Source organism: Musca domestica, unplaced genomic scaffold (genome assembly GCF_030504385.1).
Source record: "Musca domestica strain aabys unplaced genomic scaffold, Musca_domestica.polishedcontigs.V.1.1 107, whole genome shotgun sequence".
NCBI classification, from domain to species: domain Eukaryota; kingdom Metazoa; phylum Arthropoda; class Insecta; order Diptera; family Muscidae; genus Musca; species Musca domestica.
Window position 1 is genome coordinate 322,337 of NW_026712125.1, and position 22,610 is coordinate 344,946.

Sequence of the window (22,610 nt, forward strand, 5' to 3'; positions counted from 1 at the left end):
AAATCAAAATGCTCATTAAAACGTGAAATAAACATTCAACTCTCTTGAAATTTCACATATCACAATATTTTTATTGTTACAAGATCTGGTATAAAGATGGAACATCTTGACCCACTCCTTTTGGTACCCCTCACACATAGGGGTCAAAATTTGGAATAACCAGGAGGCACATAAAATGTTGAATTAAACATCCGATTCTCTTCAAATTCCACACATCCTAATATTTTTATTTATACAAGTTCTGGTGAAAAGATGGACAATATCGGTCCACTCCTTCTGGTACCTCCCCCACAAAATGTCAAAATTTTCAAAGAAAATAATTTTGTTCACAGAAAGAAAAAGGATAGTCCGATTTTGCTCCAACTTTGCGAAACTTAATATTAGCATTAGTGCTAGGTCAGGTGTGGAAATGGACAATGTCGGTCCACTCCATCAAGTACCTCCCCCACAAAGGGTCACAATTTTGAATAATTATAACTCTTATAAAATGTGATGTACGAGTCCGATTGTCTTCAAATTGTACACGTCACAATATTTTTATTAACTCAAGGTCTGGTGTGAAAATGGGATATGCCAGTCCACTTCTTCTGGTACCTCCCCCACAAAGGGTTAAAATTTTGAATATTCATGAAGCTCATAATACACGAAATTAACCTCCGATTTCAATTAGACTTGATACATCTCAATATTTCCATCAACGCAAGATATGTTATAAAAATGGTAGAGATCGGACCATTCCTTCTGGTACCTTCCCCACAAAGGGTCAATATTTTGAATAACACAAAACGATTATAAAATCCGAAATAAGCATCCGGTTCTCTTCCAATTGTATACATCATAATATTTTTATTAACCCAAGGTCTGGTGTGAAGATGGGATTTATTGGTCCACTCCTTCTGGTACCTCCCCCACAAAAGGGTCAAAATTTTGAATATTCATGAAGCTCATAAAACATGAAATTAACATCCGATTCCAATCAAACTTTGTATATCTAAATATTTCCATCAACACAAGTTCTGCTCTAAGGATGGCAGAGATCGGACGTTTCCTTCTGGTACCTCCCCCACATAGGGTTCAAGATTCTGAATAACACAAAACGATTATAAAATCCGAAATAAGCATCCGGTTCTCTTCCAATTGTATACATCATAATATTTTTATTAACCCAAGGTCTGGTGTGAAGATGGAATATATCGATCCACTCCTACTCTGGTACCTCCCCCACAAAGGGTCAAAATTTTGAATATTCATGAAGCTCATAAAACACGAAATAAATATCCGATTCCATTCAAACTTGGTATATATAAATATTTCCATCAACACAAGTTCTGCTATAAAGATGGTAGAGGTCGGACCATTTCTTCAGGTACTTCCCCCACAAAGGGTCAAAATTTTGAATGTTCATGAAGCTCATAAAACACGAAATTAACATCCGATTCCATTCAAACTTAGTATATCTAAATATTTCCATCAACACAAGTTCTGCTATAAAGATGGTAGAGATCGGACCATTTATTCTGGTACTTCCCCCACATAGGGTTTAAGATTTTGAAAAAAAAGCGAAATAAGCATCCAACTCTTTTCACATTTCACAAATCCAAATATATTTGCTAACGCAAGATCTGCCAACCCCTGCTGGTACCTCACCCACCCAGGGTCACAATTTCCAATACTTATATCTGTCATAACATCTGTCGGCAAAATCGACTGATACTATTTTACTTGTTTTTCTTTTAGCATTTTTTATTAATCTCCCTTTTGTGTTTTTATTTCCAGCTACGATGTTGTCTTCACCTCCCGCCTTACGGAAATTGTGAAAAAATTCAAAGAGACCGGTGCCCGCGTCTTATTCTCGGCCGAAAAGTTTTGCTGGCCTGATGTAAAGTTGGCCTCCAAATATCCCACCGTCGAACCCAAAGCCTCAAGATATTTAAATTCTGGTGCTTTCATTGGTTATGCTCCCGAAATATGGCAATTGTTGCAACCTAGCATTGAAAACTTAGAAGATGATCAGCTGTATTACACCAAATCCTATCTCAATGAAGAATTGCGGGAGAAGTTGGGCATGAAATTGGATGTTGAATCTCATATCTTCCAAAATCTAAATGGGGCCAAGGATGATGTAAAATTGGATGTAGATTTGGATACCAATCGTGGTACCTTGAAGAATATCAATTTCCTTACCACACCCAGTGTGATACATGGCAATGGTCCCAGTAAAGTGGAATTGAATGCCTTTGCCAATTATTTGGCCAACACCTATAATCACAAGTGTTTGATATGCCAGGAGAATCGTTTGAAATTGGATGTAAGTCGTACTCCACGTTGAGGAAGATCTGTTTAAAATTAATTTTATTTTCTTTTTTTCTTTTTTCAGGAAAAGAATTTACCCATTGTTACCTTGGCCTTGATTGGCATCACACCCGTGCCTTTCTTTGATATGTTCCTGAATCACACCGCCTACATCCATTATCCCAAAAATCGCATGCATTTGTTCATCTACAGCGGTGTGGAGTATTTGGATGCCATGGCCAAATCCCATTTGAAGAAATATGAAGAGGAATATTTGTCGGCCAAAATTGTTCTATCCACCGATCAGTTTGATGAAAGAAGGGCTCGTCAATTGGCTGTGTGAGTACTGAAAACTATTTGAAAAAAAAAAAAAATGGAACTAAAGAGAAAATTTGAAAGACTATGGAAATGTCATAGAATATTTATAAGAGAACAGAAAGGAATTTAAAAATAACAGGCAACAGGGTAATCTTTGAAATTAACAGAAGAATGTTTGAAATGGGCCTCAAAGGTAATTTTTAGACAAATTCGATAAAAGAAGAGCTAGTAACTTAGCTGTGAACAAACGGGCTTAATGGAAAACCAAAGGTCGATTAAATATTCAAACTCAATAGGGGAGTTTTAAGCTATACTAAAAAACCAAGGGGAAAAATTTAATTGAAAATCTCTATGAAAAAGTTCACAAATTGGGGAACTTTAGGAATGTTAGAGAGTTTAAGAGATATCAGAAAGGAATCTAAAAACACCGGTGATTTCTGAAAATTAAGAACGAGGAATAAACTGAAGGAAAAAGTTTTTACAGAAAAGCCAAAAATTCTTAAGACTTGCCCCACATGGTGAAGGGAATTCGTTATAGACGAATATGGGGCTTTGCAGGGAATCAAAAGACTTTTTGATAGACAAACTGAAGAAGATAGTTTTAAGGAGGGTTCAAAGCACACTTCTGTATATGTAATAACAAAGAAGGTAAAGGTAATAACAAAGAAGGGAATCTGTGAAATGACCCACAATATATAGCTTTTAGGAAGTTGGCTATTATGAGGAAGTTGGTCACCTACAGAGTCTAAATCAAATCATCAAAATATCGAATATCGGGATGTACCATTACATGGGGGCTATACGAAGATGTGGACCTGCACAGACAAAATTTCTGTCATAGGCTGTAGTATCCATTACGAATTTTAAAAACCAAATTTGAAACATTTCTGGTGAATAATGTCGCCTAATTCAGCAAAATACCGAAAATAGGGAGGTGCAGTTATAGGGGGGCTATACGAAGGCGTAGACCTACACGGACAATTTTCTGTCATAGACTGTAGTATCCATTACGAACTTCAAATACCAAATTTGAAACAATTCCGGTGAATAATGTTGCTAAATTTCATCAATATACCGAATATCGGGAGGTACCATTATAGGGGGCCATGCCAAAACGTGGATCTACATGGCCCATTTTCAATACCAAAAGTCCTGCAGACATAATATACATTTTAGTAAAATTTTATCAACCTACTTCATTTCGTTCGAAAGCTACTTCATTTCGTTCCACAGACGGGCGGACATCCCTAAATCGACATAGATTTGTATGCTGACCATGAAAATATATACTTTATGGGGTCTAAAAAGTATATTTCGAGGTTTTACAAACGGCATGACAAACTTAATATGCCCTCCATATTATTGTGGAGGTTATAAAAAGGGCATTACATAGAGCCAGGGAGTCTATTGACCTTAGGGCTATGTTACAGGGATCAAAAAATATCTTCTTTAAATTTCCATATTTTTCAAGTATTCAAAATATTTATAAAAGATGGTAAGGGCAACCTCAATATGTCCTCCATACTATGGTGGAGGGTATAAAAAGGGCGTTATATAGGGTAAGGAGGTCTATTGACCTGAGGGATCAAGAAATATATTCTTTAAATTTCCACATTTTTTAAGTATTTAAAAATTTTATAAAAGATCGGAGATTATAGGTGGGTAAAAAATTAATATTTGTCATCGGCCGATGTGTTTTTTTTTCTTTTTCCGCAACTCAAATTTCCACTCAAACCAATTTTTACATTTTTTTAATTTCCAAATATTCTTTTCCCTATTTTATTTCAGCCAACAAGCCAAACAAAAGAAAAGTGATTATATTTTCTTCATTGATGCCGATACTCATGTCGATGATAAAGAACTATTGCGCGAATTGATGACTTATGATCGGTGAGTTTCTTAAATTGTTATTTGTTATTGTAAAATAGTAACTAAATTTCTGTTTTTTTTTTTCGTAGGCAATTCATTGCACCCGTTGTTGCCAAATACAATGAGCTGTGGAGTAATTTCTGGGGTGCCCTATCAGAAGGTGGCTACTATGCTCGCTCTCCCGATTATGTGGACATTGTGAGGGGTGATATTCTGTGAGTATTTAAAAATTTCAAAATTGTTTGTATGTGTAAAAATAAAATTTTAAAAAATAATATTTTTTTTAAAATTTAAAAAATAATTTTTAAAAAACCCGCGACTCTAATATCTCTTAAAAAATTATTTTTAAAAAATCCACGACTGTGGTGTATTTTTAAAAATTATTTTAAAAAAATCCACGACTGTGGTGTATGTTTAAAAATTATTTTTAAAAAATCCACGACTGTGGTGTATGTTTAAAAATTATTTTTAAAAAATCCACGACTGTCGTTTATCTTTAAAAATTATTTTTAAAAAATCCACGACTATGGTGTATCTTTAAAAAATATTTTTAAAAAATCCACGACCGTGGTGTACCTTTAAAAATTATTTTTAAAAAATCCACGACTGTGGTGTACCTTTAAAAATTATTTTTAAAAAAATCCACGACTGGGGTGTATCTTTGTAAAATTATTTTTAAAAAATCCACGACTGTGGTGTATCTTTTTAAAATTATTTTAAAAAAATCCACGACTGTGGTGTATTTTAAAAAATTATTTTTTAAAAATCCACGACTGTGGTGTATTTTTAAAAATTATTTTTAAAAAATCCACGACTGTGGTGTATCTTAAAAAATATTTTTAAAAAATACACGACAGTGGTGTATCTTTAAAAAGTATTTTTAAAAAGTCCACGACTGTGGTGAATCTTTTTAAAATTATTTTTAAAAAATCCACAACTGTGGTGTATCTTTAAAAATTATTTTTAAAAAATCCACAACTGCGGTGTATCTTTTTAAAATTATTTTTAAAAATTTCCATGGCTGTGGTGTATCTTTAAAAATTATTTTTAAAAAATCCAGGACTCTGGTATCTCTCTAAAAATAATTTTAAAAAAATTCACAACTCTAATATCTGTCTAAAAATTATTTTGAAAAAAAAAATCAAGACTGTGATATCTTTTGAAAAATCATTTTTCAAAAGCCACGACTCTGATATACAGGGTGAGATAAAAAAACAGCAACAAAGTCAAAAGCCACAATGCATTTTTGCATTTTAGCAATTAGTCACCTTTGGCACGAATTATAGCCTTCATGCTGCCCGAATGTTGCTCTACGGTATTTTGGCCCATTCCCGGTGGAGCGCATGCTTAAGGTGATCAACCGTTTGCTATTTTTTAGTGCCAACGTTGCTTTACAAAATACTCCAGACACAATAGTCCAACGGATTGGTAGCCGGAGATTTTGGTGGCCACTGTGCGCTGGAAATGAAGCGAGGAACCTCACGAGGTTGCAGTTTTTTTAATATTTTTTTAATAATTATTTTTAAAAATTCCGCGACTATGGTCCCTGATAACTCTTCACAAAAAGGCTTTTAAAAATCCCCGACCCTAACATATTATCGTATCGACCTGTGTTTATCTCTGACATTTCCACTCTCCCCCATTTCTCCCCTTTCACCTCCAAGTTTTAATGAAATAATTCCATCTCTAATTTTTTAATTTGAGACAGGTGGTCTCGCAGCTTAACCCAAACCATTCACATGTCATCACTTAAATTATCTCCAAGCATTTTCTTGACTATCAACTGCTTGGATGCGGTATCTTTTGTGCAATTTCCTCTTTCGTTAATCGGTGCGGTTTATTTTTAAATTATTTTGAGAGCCCTCAAAGCATTTGCAGTAGCAGCAGTTCCATGGTGGTTGTTTGCATAATTTCTCTTCATTTTTTTTTTTTGTAGAAAATTTTCAATTTATTTATTTTATTTTTTTTTTTGTACAAAAAAAGAGACCCAAAAGAATAGTAGCTTATTTCCCATGTACAAAAACCATTTAAACTTTGGACAAATTAAGGTGATATGTTTTGATAAATTAAAAGCTTAAAACTAACTCTTTTCAATGATACAAAAAGAAAAAAAAGCAAATCGGACACACAAGCAAACACCCATTATGGGGCCAGTGTTCAAAGCTGTGATGTTGTGTCTGTTCCCTCTCAATATGAAAATTGCCTGGCCTGGGGGGTTATTTTGCGGTTCGTTCATTCTCTTATTATTTGGTGGGGTTATTGTGAGCAAAGGCAACAAAACAAAAATGTAACATCCTCTCTCTCTTTCTCTTCGAAATATGGCCATTCCGGGGTTTAATCGAAAGCAATTGAAAAATCTGTTTTAAAACTACGACGATCAATGGAATACATGTTGTCGGCGGTACACTCATAAAGGCCAGCATCCATTTGGGTGGCTGGATCAATTTCAATTTTCGATTTAACACGATCCTCGCCAATGCGCCATTCATGGACCTACAAACAAATTAAATGAAAATTATTTTTCAAAAAATTTTCTCAAATCTCTCATCGCCTTACATGCATGTAGAGATGCTGGAATATTTCGGTACCATCCTTGTACCAGGTGATCTGAGGTCTGGGATTGCCCTTGGCCACACACAAAAAGGCTATTTTGTGGCCCAAAACATATTCATAATCAAAGTGAGAGGCCTGTAAAATTTTGGCTCCCTAAAAGTAGACTTTAGTTTTTGGTTTTCAAATTTCATGGCTTGATTCATGACTTACATTATTGTTATTGTAGTATTGATCGGATTCAGGATCTCTGTATTTTCCCGTTATGGGTAGACCAATTTGTACCCTCGATTTGGTACGGCCTCTGCCACGGCCACGTCGTCCCTCCGTTATGGGACTGGTCAAGATCAATATGCACAGACACAGTAGCACCACTTTCAAATACATTTCTCTCTTCTTTCTTTCCCCAAATTATTTTTGTAATTTTTTCAATTTCTACTTCAAAATTTCCTCTTCTCTTCTGTTGCGAAATTCGTAAATTTTTAACTTGAGTGCCAACACGTTCCTCTTTGTGATCTACACTCTGGTGATGGAGGGCCAACTGCTCAGATTTTGCCGACTTTTACTTATTCTTGTTTTGAACTGTTGGATTTCCTTTTTGCAACTGAACATTTGATGGCAAATCTAGCCCATGATCTACCCGAAAAAGCTAAACATCCATGGAGGTTTCGATGTTTTGTCACTCAGAATTTGCTGCTCACCCCCAGGCATAACAGAACAGCATTGCAGCATTAACTCAAGCTCTTTGGGGGATACGATGTTGAGCTAAATTTCATTTCTTTTTCTCTCTCTCCCTCTCTTTAGATTAATATGAAATATAAATAACTCACATGAGAAATTTAACTCTTTCCTTAGCTCATAAAAAACCCGGTATTAAATATCTACTTCATATGTATGGTGGCTCCCATTAGTCTGGGCAGTTTTATTTTTCTTTTGGGGAATACCGGCCAATTTTATAGAACATTGTGGATGGAGAGGGGGAAGAGGAATTGTGTGGGATTCATTTGGGGATTTTTCCAGAATTCATAAATGCTTGCACACAGATTTAAATTTGGACTTTGATTTCACACTTTTAGCCCGAAATTGCATTTATTAAAAGTGTTATACTACAAAAAAATTATGGGAAAGTTTGGGTACCCCATGTGTTCTTGAAGAAAGTAGAACTAAAAAATATTTTTTTTGGATTTTTTAAACAGTTATACAAAAATTTTTAAACTGTTATACTACAATATTCATGACGTAATGCATATTTTCTGTCTTCAAATAAAAATCAGGGGTGTTTTAAGAAAGTTTGTGTACCCCATGTGTTCTCGAAGAAAGTAGAACTAAAAAATATTTTTTTTTGGATTTTTTAAACTGTTATACAAAATTTTTTAAACTGTTATACTACAATATTCATGACGTAATGCATATTTTCTGTCTTCAAATAAAAATCAGGGGTGTTTTAAGCCAATTTTCATCAAAATCTAAAACTGTTATACGGGTATAAAAACGGTTATATACAAATATTCTTTAAAATTTCAATTGAATTGCATAGAATTAACAACTTAAGTATTGTGAAGGAAAGAGGAATTATGCAAAATGTGTGTAGGATTCATTTGGGGATTTTTCCAGAATTCATTAGTGGTTGCACACAGATTTAAATTTGGACTTTGATTTCACATTTTTATCCCGTAACTGCATTTATTATAAGTGTTATACTACAAAAAAAAATTATGGGAATTTTTGTGTACCACATAAATAAAATATTTTTTTTTTTTGGATTTTTTAAACTGTTATAAAAAAAATTTTAAACTGTTATACTACAATATTCTTGCTGAAATACATATTTTCAGCCTTCAAATAAAAATCATAGGTGTTTTAAGGCAATTTTCTTTAAGTTCGAAATTGTTATACTGGTTCAAAAAACTGTTATACACAAAAAATTCTTAAAAATTTCAGTTAAATTGCATAGAATTAACAATTTGAGTATTGTGGAGAAAAGAGGAATTATGCAAAAATGTGTGTGGGATTCATTTGGGGATTTTTCCAGAATTCATTAGTGGCTGCACACAGACTTAATATTTGGACTTTGATTTCACAATTTTAGCCCGTAATTGCATTTATTAAAAGTGTTATACTACAACAAATTATGGGAAAGTTTGTATACAATATGTGTTCTTGAAGGAAATATAACTTGTATTTTTTTTAACTGTTATACAAAAAAATTTAAACTGTTATACTACAATATTCTTGCTGAAATGCATATTTTCAGTCTTCAAATAACAATCAGGGGTGTTTTAAGCCATTTTTTTCAAATTTGAAACTGTTATACTGTTATGAAAAACTGTTATACACCCAAAAATTACTTAAAATTTCATTTCAATTGCATAAAATTAACAATTTGAGTATTATAATGTGGAAAAGTGAAAAAATGGGTTTCGAAATATTTATTTGCAACTGTTATACATAAACGTTAAAACTGTTATACGGCAAGATTTACTTAGAAATGAATTATTTTTGTTGAAATGCAAATAATATGATTTTTTTGACATTTTTCTTTTCGTATGTAACTGTCATACTGTAAAAAAAAAAAAAAAAAACAGTTATATGCAGCAAATTCATTAAAATAGGAGGTTTACAGCGAAATTCTCATCAAAATGCATTCCTTTAGTCTTCAAATTAAAATTAAAAGTGGTTCAGATCAATTTTTTTAAAGTTGAAACTATACAGACATAGCAAACTGTTATACTCAATAAATATGTTAAAATGAGGCTCAAATTATAAAGGAATAACAATTAAAAACAAAAATTAATATTTTATAACTGTTATACAAAAATTGTTCAACTGTTATACTACAAGATTAACTAAGAAATGTATTATTTTCTTTTCTAAATGGATATGTAAAGACAATTTTTGTCCAAAATTCTGACTGTTATAGTAATATAACAAACTGTTATACACATTAAATGTGATACAATTTAGTTCTATCTATCATGAAATATTAATGTTTGTTTTATTACGAGAAAATTGGAGAAATGTATGAAGAAAAATAATTTATAAATATTAATTTATAAATATTAAATATAATTCATATATTTTTTTAGGCTATTGGAACTTTTATCCAAAACCTCTAAACTGTTATACAACTTTATTCACACAAAAGTTTGCTATTTTTTACCTGTTGTGAGTACCTAGAGTTAAAAGCTAAATCACCATTGTTGGTTTTTCTAACTGCTATACAAGAAAGCTAAACTGTTATACAGCATAATTGACTCAGAATTGTGCAATTTGAGAGTGTAAAGACTGTTTGGAATTCTTCGTACAACAAATTATAATTTTTGAAGCCACTTTTTGCAAACCTTTTTCCTTTAAAACTAAACTGTTATACAACAAAATGCACACAGAAATACATTCTTTTAGAAAGTTATTCTTTTTTTAGAATTCTTAGGAAATTTATTCTCTACATTTTTATGAGAAAAAGGTAATTTTAAAAACATTTGAGGTATTTTCAAACTTTTATACAATTTATTTATACAAGTTATTTTTTTTCCAGATTTTTAATATATTTGCAATGTTTTGAAAAACATACATTTTTTGCTCGTTTTTTAAACTGTTATACTACATTAGTAAACTGTTATACTAAATTTTTTCTGTTAATGGAATTTCTGCAATTCGGAGAACAATAATACAGCGCTTTAATACATTTCTCTGTGTTCAAAAACTGTTATACAGCTGTTTTTATGTGTTATACTAAGTTTTTTTTACAAAAACATTGAGTACCAATGTGTGATTCTATCTCCTGAGCATAAATGTTCTTCTAAAATAGAAGAGATCCCAAAAAAAATCATATTAAAATGTCATACAAAACTGTTATACTGTTACAACAAACTGTTATACTCGATGTTATGTTGGGAAATTTCGAGTTCTGCACTAAGTTATTGTATTAGCATTGTAAAACTGTTATACTGCACATTGAAACTGTTATACTAGAATTTTTCCTTGGAAAAATAAATAAATTCGAAGAGGAAAAAATCCATTATTAAAAACCTGATTTAGAAAAACCCTATTCAGTATCAATTCAAATGCTGTGGGCTATGTTGTGTCCATATCTGCTGCGCAGTATTTGCTGCAAATGTCGCATTTAGGCTTTTTAAACTCTTACTTTTTTCCCACACACACATAAACTATCTGTCTCTTCGGTCTTTGCACTCTTTCGAATGCTGTATTTATTTGTTTGTTTGTCTCATAGTTCTCGCATTTAAATTAAATAATTGAGGTAATCTTTTCGTTACAAAATAATAATAATAACAACAACCACAACAGAGACTTGCAAAAGGCACAATCTCCTCCAAATGATGGTGGATGGCGGGCATGCATGCATATAGCAGCTTTTGATTGATGAAATTCCAGAAAATACGGTATTTGTCCCCACAATGGCGCCCAATGCAATGAAAATAATACATTTTCTCACCTTTCCCTAAAAACATTTAAATAATAAATTCTAATTCAATGAATCAGAAAAAAAACGTGGCTTGATAGTTGTAATTCGATTTCTTTAGAATTTTCTACATTTTAATTTTTTATTTTATTAAGTTTTTGCTTTGTATACAAAATGTAAAAAAATAATAAAAGATGTTTTTTTCAAAAATTCACCATCACATAATCCGTTCGAAAGCCGCGCCGATCAATGGCATAAATATTGTCGGCCTGACATTCATAGTATCCTGTGGATTGGAAAGGAGAAGATTATTCCCTTAAGGATTTGTTGAAGTTATGGTCATCTATACTCACCGGCATCCATTTGTGTCGTGGGATCAATTTCCATTTTCGATTTGATGATGTTGTTGTCAATATGGGCCTCATGGACCTGGAAATTTTAGAAGATATTCCCGTTAGTTAGATAAAGAGGTTATTTTAATGAAAATTTCCATAAAACAAATGCTATCTATGTTATTTGTCTAACATAAATTAATTATCTACGTTATTTTTCAAACGTAGATACATTATATGCGAAATTTTTATAACGTAGATACATTATCTACGGGATTTTCCTAACGTCGATACTTTTTCTTCCCTATTTTCATGACGTAGATACATTATCTACGTCATTTTTATTACGTAGATACCTTATCTACCTCATTTTCATGATGTAGATACAATATCTACTTCTATTTAATAAATTAGATACATTATCTATCTCAATAAACATGATGTAGATACATTATCTACATCATTTTCATGATGTAGATACATTTTCCTCCCTATTTTCATTACGTAGATACATTATCTACATCATTTTCATGATACAGATACATTATTTACCTCATTTTAATGACGTAGATACATCATCTACCTCATTTTCAAGACGTAGATACATTATCTACATCATTTTCATGATGTAGATACATTATCTACATCATTTTCATGGTGTAGATACATTATCTACATCATTTTCATGGTGTAGATACATTATCTACATCATTTTCATGATACAGATACATTATTTACCTCAGTTTAATGACGTAGATACATCATCTACCTCATTTTCAAGACGTGGATACATTATCTACATCATTTTCATGATGTAGATACATTATCTACATCATTTTCATGGTGTAGATACATTATCTACATCATTTTCATGGTGTAGATACATTATCTACATCATTTTCATGATACAGATACATTATTTACCTCAGTTTAATGACGGAGATACATCATCTACCTCATTTTTATGGCGTAGATACTTTTTCTTCCCTATTTTCATTGCGTAGATACATTATCTACATCATTTTAATGATGCAGTTACATTATCTACATCATTTTAATGATGCAGTTACATTATCTACCTCATTTTCATGATGTAGATACATTATCTACATCGTTTTCATGATGTAGATACATTATCTACACCATTTTCATGATGTAGATACATTATCTACATCATTTTTAAGACGTGGACACATCATCTACCTCATTTTCATGACGTAGATACATCATCTACCTCATTTTCATGGTGTAGATACATTATCTACATCATTTTCATGATGTACATACATTATCTACATCAGTTTCTACCCATTTTCATAGCGAAGATACATCGTCGACCTCATTTTCATGACGTAGATACATTATCTACCTTATGTCCATGACATAGATACATTATCTACCTCATTTTCATGATGTAGATACAATATCTACTTCTATTTAATGACGTAGATACATTATCTACATCATTTTCATGACGTAGATACATTATCTACACCATTTTCTACACATTTTCATTGCGTAGATACATAATCTACCTTATTTTCATGACGTAGATACATTATCTACATCATTTGCATGACGTAGATACATTATCTACAATATTTAATTGATGTAGATACACTATCTACATATTTTTTTAGTGAAGATACACTATCTACGTCATTTTTATAATGTAGATACATTTTCTAAATTATCTAGATAATGCAGATAAATTATCTTTATCATTCAGCTAACATAGATACATTTCGAAGTACTCACCTGAAAGAAACGATGCTGATACAGCTCAGAGCCATCCTTGAACCAGGTAATTGTTGGACGAGGATTGCCTACAGGGAGAAGAGACACAAAGAGAGAGAGAGAGAGGTAGAGAATTAATGCTTTGGATTTTTCAAATATACCCCCCTCCAACTCAAACTTACCCTGGGCCATGCAAAAGAAGGTGATTTTACGGCCCAACGTATAATCCAATTCGAAATGTGAAGACTTGATTATTTTGGCTCCCTGGATAAAGTAAAATAAAAAAAAACATGATCAAGCACGCTTTTAACATTTTCGAGCCAATTTTTTGGGTCCCGACTTATTTATGGCGACTCACATTTTCATGATCATAATAGTTGACAGCATCTTGGGTGCGATGTTGTATCAGTACCGGTTTTTTGCCCGTATAATTGCGTCGCAATACCCCACGGCCACTAACGGTTCCTGGGGAGGAAGAAAGAAGTACACAAAGAAAAAAAAATGAATAGGATGCCTTTTTTTCTTTCCAATATCCCTTACTTTGAGCCTCCAAATTGTTGGCCCGCACTATCAAAATCGCAATGAATATCAAGAACTTCAGTTGATGCTGAGAAGACCAACACATTTTTTGTTTTCAAATACGCCCAACGAGAATGCGTTTTCGTCCACCAACCACAACCGGCGGCCACTTAATTTTCAAAACGTTTAACTATTATTTTTTTTAAAAGGCGTTTTTGACCCAAAAACGTTGTTTTGTTGTTGTTGTTATTTTTTTTTTGCAAATTTAAAAAACAGCGTGAATTTGAATTCAGCCTCAAAAAGCTGTTGAAAATCGAAATTGTGGACTCCTATTGCGCGGCTGATATGTTGTGTGGGAGCTTCAAGTGTCTGTATTATACTGGTGACCCCCAGTCAGCAAAATCAAACTGTGAGCCTAAATAGCCAACAGCTAGCCAGCCACCCAGCTTACTTGCCCACTCACACAAACATCCATGTGATGGATGTGTACGATGAGAAGAGGATGAGCGTTATGAGTTGTCAAACGTACAACCTGTCTTTTTTTTCGCCAGGCAAGGGGTTAGTCATGGTGTTGTGTGACCCCAGGTTTTTTTTTTTCGTCAAAAACTGAGATTCTCTGCTGCTCTGTTCTTTAATCTGATTACACTTATATGCCGTTTGATAAGCTATCTGTTTTTGTTGGGCGACTCAATTTACATTCATTGACTTGTCTCTGTTGTGATTTTCTGTTTTTGTTTTATTATTGTTTTTTTTTTTAATTTTTTTAAGTTTATTTTTATCCACAATTTTTTAAATAATTCTTTTTTTGTTCCCATCTCTCATTTCAGTGGCATGTGGAATGTGCCTTATGTGTCCAGCATTTATTTGATCAAAAGCACTGCCTTTAAACATCTCAACTATGATCATCAATATTATGACCCCGATATGGCCATGTGTGAATCACTTAGAAATGCGGTAAGTGGAACGAGAGAATGAATGTTCGTTATGAATGCCGTCCGTCTATGCAAATTCATTTCCGCACAGGTTTTTGTAAAGAAATGGGATTTTTCTTGAGGAGGAAATGCGGTCAGATAATAACAGATTGTGGGGAGATTTCCATCAAAATTTTATAAAAAAGGCAGTGGATATAAGAAAAGATGTTAATTTGATATATTTTTAGTTAATTTTGGCAATTTTTTTAATTGTTCCATGCATTTCCTTTCGATGCAAGGCATTTCAATTGAAACGCCTAAAAGTATGCTTTACATTTTGTCACTTAGCCTTCTTTACAAGGCAATGGGAGAAAATTGGCCATAAAAAGCGTAGTTTTTAAGCGATTCGAATGAAAATTTTGAATTAAGGAGTATGGGTATTTTATAAATTTTATAACCTTAAGGAACCTTAGCCTTATGGACGTGACGATAAAACTCCAATAAATGCCTGTTAAGCTACTTTAAAAGGCAAGTTCTCAAAAGGACATTTTGGGCTTCTCTGTCACAATTTGGAATTTTATAAATCGCATAAAAATATTATAACAGATAATATAGAATACAGCTTCAATTGGACAGCGGAACCCATATCCTTCTTGGGCTTCTAAAGCTTCTCTATTTAGCAATCCAAAAAATTTGGCCAGTTTGGTCTAAAATCTCCTTTAAGATGACCTTTTTGAATAATTATGCCAATGGAAATAATATTCTACATGGAATTTTAGTAAAGATCTCCGAAGAAAGGAAATATGTAAGTGAGTTATATTTCAGAGAAATTTAGGCATTTATTGGGGTCTACAAGAAAAACAATTTTTTTTGGATAATATCACAAATTTTGCAATTTGATTAGAAAAACTACATTTTAGGTGAAGGGTGCTAATGGAAAAAAGTTTCTTCATCAAAATTCACTATGGGTCCTCGAAAAGAAGGAGTCTGTAGATATAGGAGAAATCGATTAAATATCACATTTGATTTTTATATAAAACCCATTGTTGGCGAATTTTATACTTTTTTTAAATTTGGCCAAAATCTACCACAAGACGCATTTTTGGGATAATGACGTCAATGGAAGAAATAATCTACATGGAATTTTAATAAAGGTCTCCAAAGAAAATAAATCTGTTAAGTTAGTATATATCCGGGAAATGGTGGCATCAATTGAGGTCTACAAGAAAAACAATTTTTTTGGATAATATCACAAATTTCCCAATTTGACCCGAAAAACTACATTTTAGGTATGGGGTGTCAATGGAAAAAAGTTTCTTCATCAAAATTCACTATGGGTCCCCAAAAAGAAGGAGTCTTTAGATATAGTATAAATCGCCTAAATAGCACATTTGATTTTGACATAAATCTCATTTTTGGGCAAATTTTATACTTTTTTTTAAATTTGGCCAAAATCTGCCACAAGACGCATTTTTGGGATGATGACGTCAACGGAAGAAATATTATACGTGGAATTTTAATAAAGGTATCCAAAGGAAGGAAATCTGTAAATGTGATATATATCCAAGAAATGTTGGTATCAATTTAGGTCAAATTGGAAAAAATAACATTATTTGGTTAATTTCAAAAATTTTCAAATTTCACCACGAAAACTTTATTTAAGGTAAGGTGTATAAATGGAAAAAAGTTTCTTCTCCAAATTCACTATGAGTCCCAAACAAGATGGAATCAATAAATTTAGTAGATGCCACTAAAACATCATGTTCGGGTTCAATCCTATATCTGTTCGATTTTCATACATTTTCTAAATTTGGCCAAAATCTGCCACAAGACGATCTTTTTGGATAAAGACGCCAATGTAAGAAATATTCTACATGGAATTTTAATATAGGTCTCCAAAGAATAGAAATCTACAGGTGGATACAGGTCGATAACAGGGAAATTGAGGTGTCAACTGGGGTCTAGAAGAATTTTTTTTGGTTAATTTCATTAATTTCCCAATTTTACCAGAAAAGCTACATTTTAGGTAAAGGGTGCTAATGGAAAAATGTTTCTTCATAAAAATTCACTATGAGTCCCAAAAAGAAGGAGTCTGTAGATATAGCAGAAATCGTTTAAATATCATATTTGATTTTGACATAAATCTCATTTTTGGGCAAATTTAATACTTTTTTTCAAATTTGGCAAAAATGTCACTCAAGACGTAACGGGTCCCAATGGGAAAAAGTTTCTTAATCAGAATTCACTATGGGTCCCCAACAATAAGAAATCGTTAAACTTAGTAGATTTCACTTAAACATCATGTCTTATTCTGGTTTAATCCTGTTTTTATTCGATTTTAATACTTTTTCTCAATTGGGCCAAAATCTGCTACAAGACGCACTTTTGGGATAATGACGTCAATGGAAAAAATATTCTACATGAAATTTTAATAAAGGTCTCCAAAGGAAGGAAATCTGTAAATGTGATATATATCCAAGAAATGTTGGTATCAATGTGGATCTACAAAAAAAAAAAAAAAAATAAATTTTGTCGTTAATTTGATAAATTTCCCAATTTCACCAGAAAAACTGCATTTAGGGTGAGGTATGTCAATAGAAAAAAGATTCTTCATCAAAATTCACTAAAGGTTTCCAAAAAGAAGGACTCTGTAGATATAGCAGAAATCGTTTAAATATTATATTTGATTTTGATACGAGCACCATTTTTTGGGGGGAATTTTATACTGTTTTCAAATTTGGTCAACATTTCCCACAGGACGCACTTTTGGGATAATGATGCCAATGGAAGAAATCTTCTACATCAAATTTCAAATATGAGTCTCCTGAGAAATGAAATGCATTGGAATGAAATTTACCAAGAAAATACAGGTGTTAATTTGGGTATTTAAGAAAAAAAAATGTAATTTTTGGTTAATTCAAAAAATTTTCAAATTTCATCAGGAAAACTGAATTTAAGGTGAAGTATGTCAATGGAAAAAGGTTGCTTCGTCAAAATTTACTATGGGTCCCCAAAAAGATTGAATGTGTAGTTATAGTAGAAGTCGTTCAAATATCATATTTGATTTTAATACGAGTACCATTTTTTGGGGGGAATTTTATACTGTTTTCAAATTTGGTCAAAATTTCCCACAGGATGCACTTTTGGAATAAAAATATCAATGGAAGAAATATTCTACATCAAATTTCAATATAAGTCTCCTAAGAAAAGAAATGCATTGCAATGAAATTTATCAAGAAAGTAAAGCTGTTAATTTGGGTCTTTAAGAAACAATTTCACCATTTCATTTAATTTCATAAATTTCCCAATTTGATCAGGAAAACTGCTTTTCCGGAAAATATTGTTAATGGAGAAAAAAATCTACATCAAAATTCACTATGGGCTCCCAAAGAAATGGAATCTGTAACCTTAGAGGAAAATACAAAAATGTCCCATCTACTATTGGTATAAAACCATGTTTGGGTGATTTTTCATAATTCCCTCCGATTAGAGCAAATTGGCTACAAATCTGCATTTTAGGGTAATGATGTCAAAGGAAAAAATATTCTACATCAGATTACAATACAAGTTCCAAAACAAACGAATCCTGTATATATTGTAGATATCGGGACAGTGTCCGATTACATTTTGGCCTATAAAAATAATGCAATTTATGTATTATTTTGGGAATTTCACAAATTGGCCCACATTTCGTCATTTTATGGAGTTGGGGTCAAAAGAAAAAACATTCCACATCAAATTTCACTAGGGGTCTGAAGAAAAGAAGTCTGTAGATGCATCAGGTGTGAATAAAATGTGAGGTATTTGATGATATTTTTAATTATTTTTTTTGTCAAATTTTCAATGTTTTCCAATTAGACCGAAATCCGCCAGAATACTTCATTTTAGGGTCATGGCATCAATGGCAAGAATATTCCCCATAAAATTTCACTATAAGTTTCTGAACAAAAGAAATTAATTGCCTTTCGTTTTTCCTTACATTTCCAGGGTGTTCATATGTACATCATCAACGATCGTTTCTATGGCCATTTGGTTAATGCGGAAAATTTCGATATCACTGTTACCCGCCCTGATTTCTATACCCTATTTACGAATAAATTCGATTGGACCCGCAAATATATTCATGCCGATTATGAAAAACAATTGGAGGCTAACTATAGCTATAATCAACCCTGTACCGATGTATTTTGGTTTAAAATTGCCACAGATGCTTTCTGCGATGATATGGTGGCCATTATGGAGGCATTTGGCAAGTGGTCGGATGGCAGCAATAAAGATGAACGTCTAGAGGGTGGCTATGAGGCAGTGCCGACACGTGATATCCACATGAAACAAGTTGGTTTGGATGCACTGTGGTTGGAGTTTTTGAATGATTTCGTAAGGCCATTGCAGGAGAAGGTGTTTTTGGGTTATTATCATAATGTGAGTTTGAATGGATTTCAAATTTATGGAATATGTTGTAATATTAAGGTTTTTTCTTTGTTTTCCAGCCTGTCCGCTCTTTGATGAACTTTGTGGTACGTTATCGTCCCGATGAACAGCCCTTCTTGAGGCCCCATCACGATTCTTCCACCTACACCATTAATATTGCCTTGAACCGTGCCGGCATTGATTATGAGGGTGGCGGCTGCCGTTTCTTGCGTTACAATTGCTCGGTAACGGCCACCAAAAAGGGTTGGATGCTCATGCATCCTGGCCGCTTGACCCACTACCACGAAGGCTTGAGAGTAACCAATGGCACTCGCTACATTATGATTTCTTTCATTGATCCATAAATGAAGGAATTCCCAAGCAGCCCCACCACTACCACCGTTGCCGCCGCCGCCATTATGGCTATGCACAATTTATCCAAAGAATACTTTAACTTTTAGTCTTCTGTTTGGTTTCGCAAGAAAATTCCCGAACAGATGTGTTAAAATATAAACGAGAATCTCTCTGTGTTCGTTGTAGCGTTCAATAGTTTTTAAGTCTTAAAATTATGTTTTCCAAAAAAATTGTCATGTAACTTCGAGTTTTAATGTACGATCTTTTGTTCTCCATGCAAAAAATTTTGTGAGTTCAAAGTTCTGCATTAAAACTTAACCCTTCTCCCCTCTTTCTTCTCGATATGTGTAATTACGTTTTTAGTAATGACTAGATGTTCTTTCCCTGTGTACATTACATACAATATATATATTTGTTTCCTAATAGTCTTTAAAAGCAATCATTATACATTCTTTTTTGTATGTAAAATAACAACAACCACAACAAACGAACAAAAAAAAAAACAAATCGAATATACATATATATTTTATATAGAAAATATAATAAACTAAACAATAATAATATAGTAATAAAAAAGAATTTATAAATAACAAAATTTCACAAGTTTTAACTTTTGCTTAATTTGACCCACTAAACTAGATTTTTGGTGTAAGTCACCAATGGAAAAAAGATTCTGCATCGAATTTCACTATGGGTCTCCGAAGAAAAGAAATCTGCAAATCTAGTAGGACATTGGGGAAAATGTTGGATTTAATTATGAAAAAAAACCTTGAACGAATTGTATGGTTTTTTACGATTGCCTTCATATTTCCCACAATGCCTCACTTTAGGGGGTTGATGTTAATGGAACAATTATTCGTTATCAACTTCTAAATTAGGCTCCAGAACCAAAGATTTCTGTATACATAATATTTATCCAAAAAATCTAAACATCAAATTTGGTATAAAAATCAAAAAATCCTTTTTTCTCATTAATTTTATAAATGTTCCCTTTTGACCCTCAAATCCTAATTGTAGGCAGATGGTGTCAATGGGGGAATGCTTCTACATCAAAATTCAATATGAGTCCCCGAATATGAGGTGTTGGTGGATCTAGCCGAAGTTTTATAAAATGTGGCATCTAAATTGGTCATATACAACATTTCGGCCGAATTAATTGAAGTCTTTCAATTGGTGCCATATTTCCCACAATGCCTTATTTTAGGGGGGTGGAGTCAATGGAACAATTGTTCTATATCGAATTCTAACATAGGCCCCAGAATTAAAGATTTCTGTATATATAATATATACCCAGAAAATGGAATCATCAAATTGGGAATAAAATTCAAAAATCCTTTTTTTCTCATTAATTTTACAAATGTCCTCTTTTGACCCACAAAACCTGATTTTAGACAGATGGTGTAAATGGAGAAATGCTTCTACGTCAAAATTCAACATGAGTCCCCGAAGACAAGGAGCTTGTGGAGTTAACCTAAGTTGTATAAAATGTGGCATCTAAATTGGTCATATACATCATTTCGGCCGAATTATGCAGTGTTTTTCAATTGGTGCCATATTTCCCACAATGCCTCACTTTAGGGGGATGAAGTTAATGAAACAATTATTTTACATCGAATTCTAATATAGGTCCTCGAACCATAGATTTCTATACAAATAATATTTATTCAGAAAATATAGCTATTTATTTGGGTATAAAAAAAAACAAGAATGCAATATTTTTGATTAATTTTATAAACGACCCCTTTTCATCCACAAAATTGAATTCTAGGCAGATGGTGTCAATGGAAAAATGATTCCAAATCAAATAACACTTCATGTCTCCAAAGACAAGGATTCGGTAGCTGTAGCAGAAGTTCTTTGAATTTAAGATTCAATTTTGCTTTGAAGCCAAGTTGGACGAATTTGGAATACCTTTTTCCAAATTGGTGCCATATTATCCACAATGCTTCGTTTTGGGCGGATGACTTTAGTGGAACAAATCTTCTACATCAATTTTTGATATGGGTCCCGGAACAAAAGAATTTTGTAAATAATACTGGTACTGGAAAAAATGGAGTAGCAATTTTGGTCTAAAATAAAATAAACATTTTTTTAATAATTTTGTGAATTTCCTGAATTTCACCCACAAAACTTCATTTTTGCTGGATGGTGTCAATGGAGAAATGATTCCTCACAAAAATCCACTTCATTCTTCTCAAGAAAAGATATTCGTAAATATCACAGAAATTCCTTGAATTGTAGGTTTAATTTTTGGTATGAAACCATTTTGTCAAATTGAACACCTTATCTCAAATTGAACCCATATTTCCGACAATTCCTTGTTTTAGGTGGTTGGTGTCAATGGAACAAATGATCTACATCAAATTTTATTATGAGTCCCCGAACAAAAGAAATCTCTAAATAGTACCGGTACCAGAAAAAATCAAATAGCAACTTTGGCCTTAAATAAAAAAAAAAACATTTTTTTCACAATTTTGTGAATTTCCCGAATTTGACCACCAAGACTACATTTTTGCTGGATGGTGTCAATGGAGAAATGATTCCTCACAAAATTCCACTTCACTCTCTTCAAGAAAAGACATTCGTAGATATCACAGAAATTGCTTGAATTTAAGTTTTAATTTTTGTATGAAACCATTTTGGTCAAATTGAACACCTTATCTCAAATTGCACCCATATTTCCCACAATACTTTGTTTTGGGTGGTTGGTGCCAATAGAAGAAATGATCTACATCAAATTTTATTATGAGTCCCCGAACAAAAGAAATCTGTAAATAGTAGTGGTACTGGAAAAAATTGAGTAGAAATTTGGACCTAAAATAAAATAACCATTTTTTGATAATTTTGTGAATTTCCTGAATTTCACCCACAAAACTTCATTTTTGTTGGAGGATGTCA

At 32.6% G+C, this 22,610-nt stretch overlaps 3 protein-coding genes across 3 annotated transcripts in view; 1 reads left to right on the forward strand and 2 right to left on the reverse strand.

The window, feature by feature from the left end:
* LOC101894952 (procollagen-lysine,2-oxoglutarate 5-dioxygenase) overlaps nucleotides 1-20,152 on the forward strand; it is a 32,680-nt gene extending 12,528 nt beyond the window's left edge. The window contains exons 4-10 of the mRNA XM_059128841.1: nucleotides 1,777-2,308; nucleotides 2,378-2,631; nucleotides 4,399-4,500; nucleotides 4,569-4,694; nucleotides 14,865-14,991; nucleotides 18,936-19,370; nucleotides 19,439-20,152. Coding sequence (XP_058984824.1) covers nucleotides 1,777-2,308; nucleotides 2,378-2,631; nucleotides 4,399-4,500; nucleotides 4,569-4,694; nucleotides 14,865-14,991; nucleotides 18,936-19,370; nucleotides 19,439-19,723 — 1,861 coding nt within the window. The 3' untranslated portion in view covers nucleotides 19,724-20,152. The remainder of the gene's footprint in view (nucleotides 1-1,776; nucleotides 2,309-2,377; nucleotides 2,632-4,398; nucleotides 4,501-4,568; nucleotides 4,695-14,864; nucleotides 14,992-18,935; nucleotides 19,371-19,438) is intronic.
* On the reverse strand, nucleotides 6,428-7,654 carry LOC101889091 (immunoglobulin domain-containing protein oig-4). The gene is made up of 3 exons (XM_005190290.4): nucleotides 7,243-7,654; nucleotides 7,036-7,185; nucleotides 6,428-6,972 (listed from the first exon to the last, which is right to left on the reverse strand). The coding sequence occupies exons 1-3, from the start codon at nucleotides 7,414-7,416 to the stop codon at nucleotides 6,814-6,816; spliced, it is 483 nt and encodes a 160-aa protein (XP_005190347.1). The 5' UTR covers nucleotides 7,417-7,654; the 3' UTR covers nucleotides 6,428-6,813.
* LOC101898693 (immunoglobulin domain-containing protein oig-4) lies at nucleotides 11,562-14,429 on the reverse strand. Its single transcript, XM_059128852.1, has 6 exons — nucleotides 14,059-14,429; nucleotides 13,877-13,983; nucleotides 13,701-13,782; nucleotides 13,540-13,607; nucleotides 11,803-11,878; nucleotides 11,562-11,735 (listed from the first exon to the last, which is right to left on the reverse strand). Exons 1-6 carry the CDS (start codon nucleotides 14,141-14,143, stop codon nucleotides 11,653-11,655), a joined length of 501 nt encoding a protein of 166 aa, XP_058984835.1. The 5' UTR covers nucleotides 14,144-14,429; the 3' UTR covers nucleotides 11,562-11,652.
* Nucleotides 20,153-22,610: the final 2,458 nt, after the last annotated feature.

Bases quoted from the DNA above. Each gene is read 5' to 3' on its own strand.
- LOC101889091 (XM_005190290.4), bottom strand. From the start codon at position 7,416: ATGTATTTGAAAGTGGTGCTACTGTGTCTGTGCATATTGATCTTGACC. The intron at 7,186-7,242 runs GTAAGTCATGAA...GTCTACTTTTAG, and splicing joins AATACTACAATAACAATAAT to GGAGCCAAAATTTTACAGGC. The intron at 6,973-7,035 runs GTAAGGCGATGA...ATTTGTTTGTAG, and splicing joins TCCAGCATCTCTACATGCAT to GTCCATGAATGGCGCATTGG.
- LOC101898693 (XM_059128852.1), bottom strand. From the start codon at position 14,143: ATGTGTTGGTCTTCTCAGCATCAACTGAAGTTCTTGATATTCATTGCG. The intron at 13,984-14,058 runs GTAAGGGATATT...CTTCCTCCCCAG, and splicing joins CAACAATTTGGAGGCTCAAA to GAACCGTTAGTGGCCGTGGG. The intron at 13,783-13,876 runs GTGAGTCGCCAT...TACTTTATCCAG, and splicing joins ACTATTATGATCATGAAAAT to GGAGCCAAAATAATCAAGTC.